This window comes from Coregonus lavaretus (genome assembly GCF_964263955.1).
Source record: "Coregonus lavaretus genome assembly, chromosome: 2".
Taxonomy (NCBI): Eukaryota; Metazoa; Chordata; class Actinopteri; order Salmoniformes; family Salmonidae; genus Coregonus; species Coregonus lavaretus.
In genome coordinates, this window is record NC_139989.1 from 11,479,392 (window position 1) to 11,493,643 (window position 14,252).

The 14,252-nt window shown below is 44.1% G+C and overlaps 1 protein-coding gene across 1 annotated transcript in view; it reads right to left on the reverse strand.

Annotated features, from left to right (window-relative positions):
- The window catches only part of LOC311100984 (serine/threonine-protein kinase 17A-like), a 28,789-nt gene that overhangs the window by 12,772 nt on the left and 1,765 nt on the right, over window positions 1–14,252 (reverse strand). Inside the window, exon 2 of the mRNA XM_084141988.1 lies at window positions 171–383. Within this exon, the coding sequence (XP_083998114.1) occupies window positions 171–383 (213 nt within the window). The remainder of the gene's footprint in view (window positions 1–170; window positions 384–14,252) is intronic.

The window sequence follows — 14,252 nt, forward strand, 5'->3', positions numbered from 1 at the left end:
TCCACATCTGAAGTGGAATAAAATGCCATTATTTTTCAACTCCGAGGGAAAAACCTTCTCTCTCTTCTACCACGACTGACCTTTTCAAGTAAACGCATCATCTTCATACCATAACTTTGAGTATGTGGCATTGTTCCTACAACTTCGTATTACCATGGTGCTATACTCACAATTGGAGGACAAGCACCATCTCTGCGGCCATCTCGTAGACCTGGTGCAGGTTGACCACCCGCTGGCTGGCCGTGGCGAGCTCCAGAACGGCCACCTCGTGGATGATCTCCAGCCTGCAGTCCTGGCCCTTCCTCCTCTTCCTCATGAACTTGGCAGCGTACTCCCGGCCCGTGCACTTCTCCACACACTTCCTCACCACTGCAAACTTCCCCCTGAGGAGAAGCACAGGCAGAGAGAAGAGGGTGTTGGGTTAAGACTTATATTTCACTGAGAGGTTGTTTTAGTACAGAGATTAAGGTAGACTAGAAAGTGCCTGGAAAAGCCTAATGCTATCTACAATTGAGTAGGTTTATTTATGCACCATTAGAGTTATTCTAAAGCCTTTTAACTATGGTCTCTGTAACTATGGTAACTGAAGACAGTTCATCACTTGGCATGACATGTTGACTATGACCTAGTTTCACTGACCCAATAGGCCGATACTGACTTTCTAACAATTCACAAGAACGACACAAAGCCACAATTTTCAGTCTGGTGAAACTAAAGGAGAGAGAGCAAGAGAGAGAGAGAGAGCGAGATCGAGAGGTGTGTAGTGATCCTGAGACCAGCACACTTGTTAACGTTGGATCTGAACATCCCTTTGTCTCCTTGGCATTTCTACAGGATGAAGTCATTCCCCGTCCCAAGTTGGCCCTTTTTCTCACCGCTACAGCCGTCTGCTTTGTGGCGCTGACCCACTTTGAATGTGGACTGTGAAGGGATAGGGGATTGGTCTGGTGTGAAAAACACACAGCGAGTGTCTGTATCTCAAATGGCACCCTATTCCCTATGAAGTGCACTACTTTTGATCAGTAGATCTGGTCAAAAGTATACAGGGAATAGGGTGCCATTTGGGACACAGCCAGTGTGTTGCCCGGGGGGGCCGCTCAAAGAGAAAGCAGTGTATAAAGATGACACGCCCACATCAACTCCCCTCTCGGCTACTGAGAATGCAGTCAAATGCTCTAATACACTGAACCAATGGCCCCATTATTTTCTGGCCTCATTATAAGAGGATATGACAACACAACCTTAGGTTCTAAATGTGTAGCAGAGACATTTAAATGAAGCATTGCTAGGTAGAAACAGTGTAGGCTACAGTGATAGTGTTTGCCTACATTGTTGTATATTGTTTCCAGGCAAAGGCAACAAAACATTTATTTACACTCTATAGTACAATAGTATTGACTTAACCTCTAAGGAGAAAGTATTTGCAGGGATAAGGAAATGTTCTTTGAACAGAGGTTTGCAGTGGAAAAGTCCGGACTCTCCGGAGCCAGACAAATCTCTGATAAACAGGTCTGAAGAATGATTTACCGGCAGAGGTGACTTGAGGAGGCTGATAAACTGAGTTTTGTGAGCGATAACCATACACACACGCCAAAACATATTGGCAGTTGAGAAAAGTCAGAGAGATTGACCTCTCTGGAAGTGAGTCAAGCTGCCAAGGGGTGGACTGAGAGTAAACATCCACCTAAACATCATTCCCCTGACCTCTCATCCAAGCCTTTGATTTTGAAACTCTGAACCACATATCACCTGCTCCTCCTCGTATCCGCCCACCTTCACCCCTCATTGCACACGCAGATAAATGGTGTAACACTCTGTCAATGGTCAACATCTGTCTTTCAAGTAAAGAAAACAGTGGCCTTGAAGGTTGAGTCTGGCAGCCGTCAAATATCTCAGGTTGTCTTTACTGTAAGGTTGTGTGAGGGGATGGGCGCATCCTCCCGGTCTTCTTCTGATAGTAGTTTCAACTAGCCTACACCATGTACAATACAGCCATGGCATGAGAGAGACTGGGAAGCAAAGAGGGATAGATCTGACCCAAGAGAAAACACAAGCAAGAGACTGTAATGAAAAGTCCAGTGCAGTCATGTCTGCCTAACGCCACCATGCTGAGTGTCATTGTCATGTTGTCGGTGCAGGAGTGGAAGTAGACAGGAAGAAATTGCGTCTGGAGTTGGTTTTGCCCTCCAGAGAACCATGCAGTAAATGTCTGAAGAGCGTCTTATACTTGATTCGCATATGAATTGTGAGAGACAACTATGCAGTAGCTGGTCAAAACGTTGCAGATCCTGATGTAATATGGTCATGGTGTTTTTAGTCTTTTGTTTTGAGTCGTGAATATTATAACACACCATTGAGAGAGAGCCTGGGCCCCGGGAGGGGGCTGACTTGGGGTTGTTGGTGCTGATCTGAGCTCCTGTGAGAGTCATGGGTCTGGAGGACTGTGCTGGGGCTCTAGGCTCTTCAGGAAGCTTTATTCCCTCTTGCCCTTCCATTCTCAATCCCATTCTGTCCAGCCACGCACAGATTTACTACATACAGCTGGGTCCGCCTTTCCCTTGGAAAACACTCGGGCAAGAAAGAAAATGTAAAGACAGGAGGATGAAAAAACGGCAAGCTCTTTGGCTTGTGCTGAACTCATAAAGTCCACAGAGGACTTGCCCTAATGCATTGGGTTAGGCTAAATGTTTAAGGGTGGAACTCTCTAGGTTGGGTTTATATGGGAAGATGGAAAAAAATCTCGAACACATTTCAGATGGTTGTGTAAATCATACACCTGAGGATGTGGCGGACAGAGGCGTTTGTTATTGTGAAAGGGATGTGACACAGTAAGAGTAAGGTGACAAGGTCAGCGAGACAGTGACACTACACACAAGCTCCCAATCACATTAGACAGCTAATTAGATTACCGCTCACTCCCTGTGAACCCCGTCACAACAGACCGTGCGCCAGGTGCGCTTGCTGGTGTTGGTGTGTATGAAGGCACAAAGCCATGACTCTCATTGGCACCAGGAGTCATTTAATGGCCGCTGGCAGCAGCCACTTCTATCCGACGGAGGTGTTTGAAATGTCAAGTATCACCTGATAAAACATATTCACACGTTTTACAGATGCCCTGAGAGACAAGCGCTCTAAAACATGAACATGAGGCACGTCAAGGGAGGAAAACCATTGGCTCTGTAATGTGAACACCTTGTCGACCATCTGAATAAGGAGGCTGGAAGAAAGATGCACTTGGTAGCTGCAGGAATGCACTTGACATTAGCTTGTGAAAATCCTTCGGGGAGGGAGGGCGTCTCCTCTATAGTCACAGCATCCAATGACAGGAATGCGGGGAGCAGACGTAATCTCTTGCATTCATAACATCTTAGCGGGCTGCGTCTAATCATTCAAGTTCAGAGGAAATTATTTTGGTGCTATAAAAGGCACCTTCCGTGCCTTTGAAACTAGCTAAAGAGCAGGTCTAATAGGCTTTTGCCGCACTTGACTGCATGGCTGAGGCATTCCTTCATACCTCTGCCACCACTACCGATACTCTAATCCAGCCCCTGCTGCCGTAAAATTGGTTTCTTAAAAACTTGAAAGCCCTGGAGCTCTGTACGGTCCAGAGGCGGGGTGTTAAGCGAATTGTCTTATGTAAAAACACTGCCATAGATGAGGTGTTTGTGGTTTAGCGTGGTGGCAGGGGTGCGAACCAGCCCTAGTCTAATGAAAACCCTCACAGCAGCCTCGTCCTGTCCCGTCCGCCACTCACCCACTGTGAGTAATGATGCTTTGATGCCAATGCCTCCGATCCAACGCTGTGTGAAGTTCATCAAGTCGGCCATTAATCTTTGCTATGCTTAGGGAGGGTGCTGGACAGGGGGCCTAGGCCTGTCTGGAATGTTCTATGGGTCATTCCAGAGGAGAGACAGCTAGCCTATTTTGATTTATATTATAGCTGGGCAACTATCTGCATGGTATTGAGGAGAAAACAGACTCTACCATCAATGCAAGCAGTGCACAGTATACTGAATGTTCCAAGTTCAGCCAGCACACATAAGCCTTTGATTTAGGGCTTGTGTACATGCTTGCTGGAGAGACTGGTTGGGACTGGGACTGAGGTACCTTTAAAACAGACCACAGCCTTTCTGCAGTCATGTCAGCACATTTCCAAAGCCTGTGTCCAAACATAGACAACACCCTGAAAGAGATGGCTTTCATGTGTGCAGAGACCGGGGGTGACTGCTGGGTCACAGTCAACGTAAAGGAACGGTTCGAATCAGAACAGATGGCTTGGCCGTTAATGGCCAATGGCCTGTATGCACAAAGACAAACGGCTCAAAACCACTGGACTTCATCAAGAGGCAGTAAGTTTCCATAAAAAAAACTACTGTAAAACTAGTCTGCATGTGGCACCTCTGCTTTGGTTCATTTTATCTTTTGGCTAAAGTTCCCTTATTTATAATTTATCACAATCCCAGTTTCCTGACCCCTTCTCATTTAAATTAATTTATTTATTTCCATACACATTTTTGCAGTGGCAGGCGTCCAAGCAGAAGATTAATTTAATATAACATGGCTATGCTGCAGGCTCTGTACCAGAGCTGTTTGCATGCCAAGAGCTGAATGGTTTGTCTCCTTTTTATATGAAAAGATTCCACACAGTAGACCCTCTCAGAAATTCTGAACAAGCCCTTGAGGGAGAAAAGTCACCTCAATGCAAGTATGTAGGTTAACTTACGGGTTAAAAGAGGGGGAATGTTATGAATCTAGCATCTATTTTCTCAGTTGAGTGGCCAAACTGTAGGAGGGGGCTTGAGATAAAGCTGCTGACAGATCTCAACTGTCAGCTTTATTGAATTAACCTCGGCAAGATAGTCCCCTCTAAATGGCCTCTAAATAGGTCACATTGTTGAGAGTGACACACAGTTGGTATGGGTAGAGTGACACTTCATCAGGTGGCTATAAATCTGATGGATGCTGACAGAAAATTAGAGTGGCTCTGACAGACAGATGCTTAAAGAGATGACGTGAGCCCACTTTGAACTCTGGACTTTGACCACCTGTTAAACCATGGCACCAAAGTTGTTGCTATTTTGGTTGTACACTGATGGAGTGGCCAGGTCATCTAATTGGTAGGTGTCAAACTCTCAAGTCACTGTGCGTACGGTACAAGCCTTCTGCGCGTCATCCCACTTCTGACACCAACGTGCCAAAGAAATTACAGACGATGAACACTTCACAGAGTGGTGCAGATGACATCTGCAATTTGGTGGCTTGAAGTTGAGAGACCTTCCATTGTCGTCATTCGTCTCACAGATAACTGCAAAGCCTGTAAAGATGGTTTCATTCCATGTGCAGTAGCAGACAAGTTGTCCACGCACACTAAAGGAGCTCCCGTCTCTACCATCTGCAGCCACTCCTATAAAAGGTTAAAAACGTATTACCTTAAACCCTCCCGACAAAACTATTCTCAATAGTACCAGATCTAAACAGTGTAAAAAGAGAACGCAGCCCAGGTTTGGGTATCTTGTGGCCAGTTTATAGTGTCTATAAAATGCAGGCAGGGTCTCCAGTTGGCAGTGGCGTTGACAGGATACCAAAAGCCAGACTATAGCAGTGTCCTCGAATGGCAGAGAGAGAGAAGGCTCTAAGCCAGGGGATCCGGCCTGGCAGCAGGGCCACTTCCTCCAGCTGTTGCCCATGTTTTTAATGCATTTTAAGTATGTTTTGGAAATGCGTCACTAGACTCACTACAAACAAAATCACTTTACATGGGGGGGGTGCCAAGGTCAGCTTAGTTGTCACATGAACACTTGATGAAATCCTAACATCTTTCACACTGCCACAGTAAGAGGAAAGTCACGTAGAGGGGAGGTGAATGTGTCTTATGGCAACCCGGTGCACTTTGGTTAATCAACTACTTTTGTTCAAGCGGTTTTTCTAACGGGCTTGCAGTTACGCCTGAGCGTCCAGAGTAAGTGCGGCCATCTCTCAAAGAGCTCCATTGATCATCAACGGGCGCACGGAGAATGAGCCTCAAGTAATGAGGCAGTGGCTCCTTTTGACAGGAGGAAAGCCTCATCACCTTGAGAACAAAAAGCAAGGCAGAGCAAAGAGCTCCTATTGACCGACCCCTCGTTTTCCCCAATAAGAATAGCGCCTCTGAGCTCTTACCAGCGCCTGAATTGAAACCAGAGGTATGTTTACTCTGTGTCTATGACATGGGGCAATAAGGAACTCTGACATGTGACCCCTGTGTGGAGAGGAGAGGGACAGAGAGAGAAAGAGGTTGCCTATTCACATGCTCTTTGGACACAGAGGGAGTGACATTTTCTGAATACCTTGGGAAAGGGCATTACCTCATCGCCATTCCCCTGGGCTGCCTGTTTCAAAACCCCACCGGCTCAGGCTCCGTTACACGGTGGCTAATGGCCCACAAAAGATGTGGTTCGCTCGCCACGCCTTTATGGAGATTAACGATTTCCGTACTCGGGTTAGACTTCATTACCTGGCTTTATTCTCTCACCACAGCTCAATAAAAGGACGTGACAAATGTAATCTGCTGAGGGAGCAAGGAAACACGATAACACGTAGCACCTCTAATCTGTAAGAAAGAAAAAATGCCTAGTGCTAATAGTTCATATCAAACAGATTAGGCCCAGTTGATGATGGAAATGTGAGATGTCTTGCTGAGCCGTGTAACAGTTGTAGTAGGGGAGGGCCGTGACCCACAGGAAGTTAAATCAACTTAATTAGATTGCTTTGAAGGTGGGAGAGGAAGTATAGCATGACATACCCCCCTCCATGTGCTTCCCATCCCCTTATCTCCTGACACAAGAGAGTGAGGAGGGATCTCACTGATGGGGTTCAATAACAAACTTGGCTTTCACATGTCCTCCCCCCCTCCTTTCTCCGCAGTTGGCCGTTTCCAAGGCGCTCAGCAGATGTTGTCACCGGCCCGGCCGCGAGACCCAAACAACTTGAAAAGCCAGGCCGATGATGTCATGGTATCCTGCCTGTTTGTCAAGACACAGAGATCCTTTCAGTGAGAACCAGAGGGGGGAGATTTGGTTCAAAACATGAAGGGGGGGGGGGTTGGGACTGGGGAGTATGGGTGAAAGGGACCCCACTGCACACATCCGACAGACACACAGGCTCATCCAGAGAGAAGACCCCCCCTACTAGGACCCTGAGAGCTATCCCAGGGAGTGTGTGTCTGTCTCCCTCCCCAGCAGATGACAGGATGTTTTAGATGCTGGGGGATTGCGGGATGCTGCATCACTGCCTGCTGTAACTGCAGTTTAATCCTTCAGGACGATTCCCAGGAGATGAACTCTAAATGGCACACTCTCTTAGTCTACGATGACAGAGCTTTTTTCTCCCCTGATGAGACACTGAAGGCTCCACTGACCACTGGAATGCTGTTGGCAAAACAGTAGTATTTTTCTTCACACATTCACTGGCGATATGAAAAGAAAATATACAAAAAAACACTACTTTCTGTCATACAGCCCTTAGTAATGTGTACAGGCTTTAATTTTGGCATAGGGCAGAAACTATGTGAAGAACTGAATATCCCTTATGGTTATTATAGGCCTAACCTACTTTTATTAATTAGAGCAGGCCTGGAAAGATCCAAAAGAGATGAGGAAATAAATGTGATGGATTTCACCAAAGAGAACAGTAGAAAGTGCTCGCTCTACCCACTCTCTTTGTTCTCTATATTTAATCCACACAGTGGGTTATCTTGATTTCATTAGTATGCTGTCTGAGGCATGTGATAGCGCTGGTTTAATAACAGGAACACTTTTAACAGTAACAATGATAAGAAAAAGGCTTCAGACTTAAAAGCTCCAAATATTTAGTCTACAGCAAGCCTGATAATTTTTTTGGTTTGTTAAAAGGCTTTCTTTTACATCACCTATTAGCGCTGTTACAAACCTACAGTTGGCGAATTCCTTGAAATTTGTCGACAAACTAAACTACAACTGGTTGCACACTTATACAACGAGTATAGCCTTCAAGCTACCTACACTACATGGCCAAAAGTACTGTATGTTGACCCCCCTTCAAATTAGTGGATTCGGCTATTTCAGCCACACACAGCCATGAAATCTCCATAGACAAACATTGGCAGTAGAATGGCCTTACTGAAAAGCTCAGTGACTTTCAACGTGCCACCGTCATAGGATGCCACCTTTCCAACAAGTCAGTTTGTCAAATTTCTGCCCTGCTAGAAGTGGTAGGCCACACAAGCTCACAGAACGGGACCACAGAGTGCTGAAGCGCGTAGCACGTAAAAATCATCTGTCCTCGGTTGCAACACTCACTACCGAGTTCCAAACTCGGCCCGTACTGAAGAGCTCAGTGACTTTCAACGTGGCACCGTCATAGGATGTCACCTTTCCAACAAGTCAGTCTGTAAAATGTCTGCCCTGCTAGAGCTGCCCCGGTCAACTGTAAGTGCTGTTATTGTGAAGTGGAAACGTCTAGGAGCAACAACGGCTCAGCCGTGAAGTGGTAGGCCACACAAACTCACAGAACGGGACCATTGAGTGCTGAAGTGCGTAGCGCGTAAAAATCGTCTGTCCTCAGTTGCAACACTCACTACTGAGTTCCAAACTGCCTCTGGAAGCAACTCCAGCACAATAACTGTTTGTCGGGAGCTTCATGAAATGGGTTTCCATGGCCGAGCAGCCGCACACAAGCCTAAGATCACCATGCGCAATGCCAAGCGTCGGCTGGAGTGGTGTAAAGCTTGCCGCCATAGACTCTGGAGCAGTGGAAACGCGTTCTCTGGAGTGATGAATCACGCTTCCCCATCTGGCAGTCCGACGGATGAATCTGGGTTTGGCGGATGCCAGGAGAACACTACCTGCCCGAATGCATAGTGCCAACTGTAAAGTTTGGTGGAGGAATAATGGTCTGGGGCTGTTTTTCATGGTTCAGGCTAGGCCCCTTAGTTCCAGTGAATGGAAATCTTAACGCTACAGCATACAATGACATTCTAGACGATTCTGTGCTTCCAACCTTGTGGCAACAGTTTGGGGAAGGCCCTTTCCTGTTTCAGCATGACAATGCCCCCGTGCAGAAAGCGAGGTCCATACAGAAAAATTTGATGAATTGGAATGCCGACTGTAAGCCAGGCCTATCATGCTGACAAAGCGCTCGCGTTGCAAAATAAATGTACACATACATGTTATTCAATCATTTCATCTACACTGCTCGCGAGCGTCCGCGTAGCCAGGCGCTAACATATAACTTAGTTATATTTTTGATGCGCTGCAAGTCCCGCCTCTTCCATCTACTACTACTACTACTACTACTACTACTACTACTGCTAAAGAGATTACTATAAACTATTAGTTTCCCCTTTTATCTGTGGATTAAATGTTGGGGTAGAGAATACACGATTGTGTGTGCCTCTAAATGGGTCAAAATTCTACAAAGATCCAGAAAAAAAAAGGAATTTGTGCATTTCAGGTAAAATATATATCCCAGGTTTATATCCCAGGACAAATTAGCTAGCAACAGCAAGCTAGCTAGCTAAATGTCCATGAATGTTTAGTGTGTTTCGACATGTCCCCAAATTAATAGTTGGTTCAGAGTTCATTTTGATATTTCCACCTGCGTGTCTGGATCGTGTCTGGTGTGGATGTACAAAATCAACATGCGCGCGAGCCCGGTCTAGACAGCATGTAATCGTCCAACATCAGTGCCCGACCGCATTAATGCTTTTATGGCTGAATGGAAGCAAGTCCCTGCAGCAATGTTCCAACATCTAGTGGAAAGCCTTCCCAGAAGAGTGGAGGCTGTTACAGCAGCAACTCCATATTAATGCCTATGATTTCGGGATTGAGATGTTTGACGAGCAGTGTCCTCATACATTTGTCCAGTGAATTCATTGGAACCTAGGTCTAAGACACAATTGAGCCATTTCAATACCACGTTGAAAATGGCAGCTGAGCTCAACGCTTGACAATGAGCTTGTAAATAGAAAAGGACATTCTTCCAATATGACATGGGGGCTATCTTTTTACATTGCCAGGTCCTCTTACAGCTAATGGGGTTAGTTTTGATGACACACAAATAGGCTAAGCCCTGGTTCTGGTCTGGTGTTGATCCATGGGGACAGGGAGTTTCCGCCAGAGCAGGAGGCCTGTGGAATTCTGTAGGGCTGAGGCTGTGGGGGCCACCGCTAGGCCCTGCAATTATCCACATGCAAGAGTATGAAAATCACAGAACCGCGGGGATCACACTTCACACCACTGTGTACAGTTCAGAGGGACACAGCACGCTACAGACAGAATGTTCTCATAGCTTTAGCCTTTGCATTGGGCCAGGCTTTCATCTTTCATGCTTTATCGTCAGTATGCAAAAAACACAGGCCTCTGTACATTTCTCTACCTCTGTAACTGCATTGAAAGCGCTATACTCAGTGATTAAAAAATACAGTAACTTTGTAGCAATACGCAGAAGAAAAAAAAACACTGAACACAGAACTCAAATCTAGTTCCAGGCTGAATATACAGGTTCATAATCTCATGGCAGTTGGCGTACTAACAAAAAAAACAACCCAACGAAATTATATGAGAAATCTGGAATTTGGACAGCTTAGTAGGGTTATTAGTCAAGTGCTTACTTCAGCATTACAGCCAGATAATGTGATTTAATGAAGTTATTTACAGAAATTTGCATACAAGGCCAACCCAAACAAACAGATTATATCTGAGCCAGGCTCAGGCTAGCGCCTCAATTGAGGCGTACAGACAGACAGACAGGGTAATTTAATGTTCCTGGTAAAAGTCTAATGGTCATAATACCACTAGTAAAGTAAAGACACTGTTGAATCTAACAAATTGTTAACCATCATGCAACTCCAGCTAACTCAATGACATCCATGCCTTATGTCAGGGTTCTCCAACTGGCAGGTCGTTTTATTTGGCCCCCCAAGTTCTGAGCAAAAAAATATATACAGTGCATTCGGAAAGTATTCAGTCCCCTCCACATTTTGTTACATTACAGCCTAATTCTAAAAATGATTAAATTGTATTTTTTTCCCTCATCGATCTACACATAATACCCCATAATGACAAAGGAAAAACAGGTTCAGACATTTTTGCAAATGTATAAAAAAAATTCAGACCCTTTACTCAGTACTTTGTTGAAGCACCTTTGACAGCGATTTCAGCCTCGAGTATTCTTGGGAGCTCTGCCAGAGTGACCATCGGGTTCTTGGTCACCTCCCTGACCAAGGCCCTTCTCCCCCGATTGCTAAGTTTAGCCGGGCGGCCAGCTCTAGGAAGTGTCTTGGTGGTTCCAAACTTCTTCCATTTAAGAATGATGGAGGCCACTGTGTTCTTGGGGACCTTCAATGCTACAGAAGGTTTTTGGTACCCTTCCCCAGATCTGTGCCTCGACACAATCCTGTCTCGGAGCTCTACAGACAATTCCTTCGACTTGGTTTTTGCTCCGACATGCACTGCCTTTCCAAATCATGTCCAATCAATTGAATTTACCACAGGAGGACTCCAATCAAGTTGTAGAAACATCAAGAATTATCAATGAAAACAGGATGCACCTGAGCTCAATTTTGAGTCTCATAGCAAAGGGTCTGAATACTTATGTAAATAAGGTATCTGATTTTATTTGTAATACATTTGCAAAAATTTATAAAAACCTTTTTTCACTTTGTCATTATGGGGTATTGTGTGTAGATTGATGAGGGGAAAAAAATGTATTTATTCAATTTTAAGATAAGGCTGTAACGTAACAAAATGTGGAAGAAGGGAAGAGATCTGAATACTTTCCGAATGCACTGTACTGTACATACATATATATTATATATTACATATCATTTTTTTTATTGTTGGACATAGACTAAAAACACCAGGAAATCAGCTCCAAGTGATTTTAATTGAATAAATATTTTCCCAATTTTTCCCACGCATAATAAAGAGAAAAGTGATCGTATACAAATGTAAGCATGGTTTGAATTATTATGATTTTTTGTCAAACATATCTGTTTGGGCTTCTTGCGGTCAATTTGCCGTCTACAAATTAATTGTAATTATGTTCCGGCCCCCCGACAATCCGCTCAAGAAAAAAAAAAGAAGAAACAAAAAAAGAAAAACGTCCTGCAGCTGAATCTAGTTGATGATCCCTGCCTTATGTTATGGCTGTCAAATCTATTTGTAATCTGATCACTGCACCATACAAACATGTTGGACGTGCGTAGGATCAGCCTAATACAATTTCATGGGAAATGTTGAGTTGCACATTAACAGAGGTTGTTTCAGGACAAAAGTGAATTCCAGCAACGTCTGAGACCTGGAAACAGTCATTCCTTGTGGACCTTTTCTAAAAATATGCCAGCCAATGTTCCATGATGTTCCCCTTTGGCAAAATTGAACTACCTTTGTCAAATTGGCAGGTACTAGACTTCAGTCTCTCACGAGATAGCAGTTTCCATGTGTTTTCCACCAAACAAACACAGGCATAGCAGAGGCAGCCAATCAGATACCCTGAAGAGACGATCCTACAGACATTTTAAATGAGTAAAGGTTGTCTACAGTTGATGATCCATGAAAAAATGAATTAACAGTGAGGATATAGCAACAAACATCAGCTAGAGATGTTCCAATGATTTTTGAGATGTGAAACTTTTATGTTTACCTCTAGGCCTAATAGGCCTCAATTTGCAGTACAAAATAATCTGAAAGTAGGCTCAACAAACCAGCTATCATTTGGTGGCAATATTCAACCAAATTTCAACCAGTTCTTCAACCAAAGAGGCATGTCATCTAATATTTGTTGCAATTGACTCCTTTTTCTTTTAAACCTAAGAAACCAGGGTTTAGACTAAGGATACTTGTGACCAGTCACCAGAAGGCTCCTTCCCCAACAGCTGGTCACTGGGCAGTGGGCACAGTGATCTGACTCGGACGTGGCTTAGCCAAACACTTTGAAGTGAGTGCCTTTAGCTAATCTCAGACGCAACGGCCGGTCATGCGATGCAAAGCAACATTCTGAATGTCCCTTTTATGAAATAATCAGTAAAATGTCAGACACACATACAAAGCTCAAATACCTTCTATAAAGGGCAATGACTTAGACGTCCAAGAGGGCTCACATACTTCTTATCAGTTTAATCAAATCTCAGAGGAGCTTAATATACTTAGGTTTTCCTTGGGTCAACATGGTGCCATTCAGAGGGTTGAGTGTGGTGTTTGCATTGCCTAGTCTGACTGGTGCTCTTTAGAATGTGCCTATCCCGAGACTTTGGCAGGCATGTTCAGAGAGCTTTGTGGATAAACAAAGCTGAGATATTTCCACTCAGAAAAACACACTGGAATCTCCCCTCTTTATGTGTCAGTAAAGCAGAGACGAACCACAGACTTGGCTTCCAAGAACAAAGTGGACTAAAGCTATTAGGTAAATCCATTTGAATTTAATAACTTCAAGACAGCATCCATTTTGATTTAAACAAAACTTTCCATACACGTTTGCCCATGGAAGAAGTGGTCAGAAAGTGACTTTTTGGACCTGAATGCCAAAACATTCAAGAGATAAAGGTGCTCAAAGTTTACCCATTTTGAATAACATTTACATTTACATTTTAGTCATTTAGCAGACGCTCTTATCCAGAGCGACTTACAGTTTAGTGAATACATATTTTTTTATATATACTGGCCCCCCGTGGGAATCGAACCCACAACCCTGCCGTTGCAAACGCCATGCTCTATCAACTGAGCTACAACCCACCATATCATGAGACATCCATGTCTGCATCATTTAAAAGCTTGTCAAACTAATTGATCATTTCTTGAAAAAAATTTTTTTTTTAAACCTTTAACGTCAATTGTCAAAAATCTTCTAACCTCTGATGTTTTTCATAATCGCATAGCTTAGACCTTATTTCACATCATCTGAGGTTTTTATGTTGTGCCTGCCATCAGTTGAGACAACATGCTCTTAAATCCAGGGAGGGTGTCATTTCAGTCATAGAATGAACCTATCCCTTCAGATGACTGCAATTTAGCTGGTACACCATTGAAATTGTCATTAACATTTTTACTTTAATTACTACCACAAAGATGACCGCCGGTCCACCCAAAATCTCAACTTAATCCATTTTAAATTCAGGCTGTAACACAATTTTTTTTGGAAAAAGCCAAGGGGTGTGAACACTTTCTGAAGGCACTGCATATGAAGAAAAAAAAATCGAAGTTTATGCATTTTTAGATAGATGTTAAAGGTAAAAAATA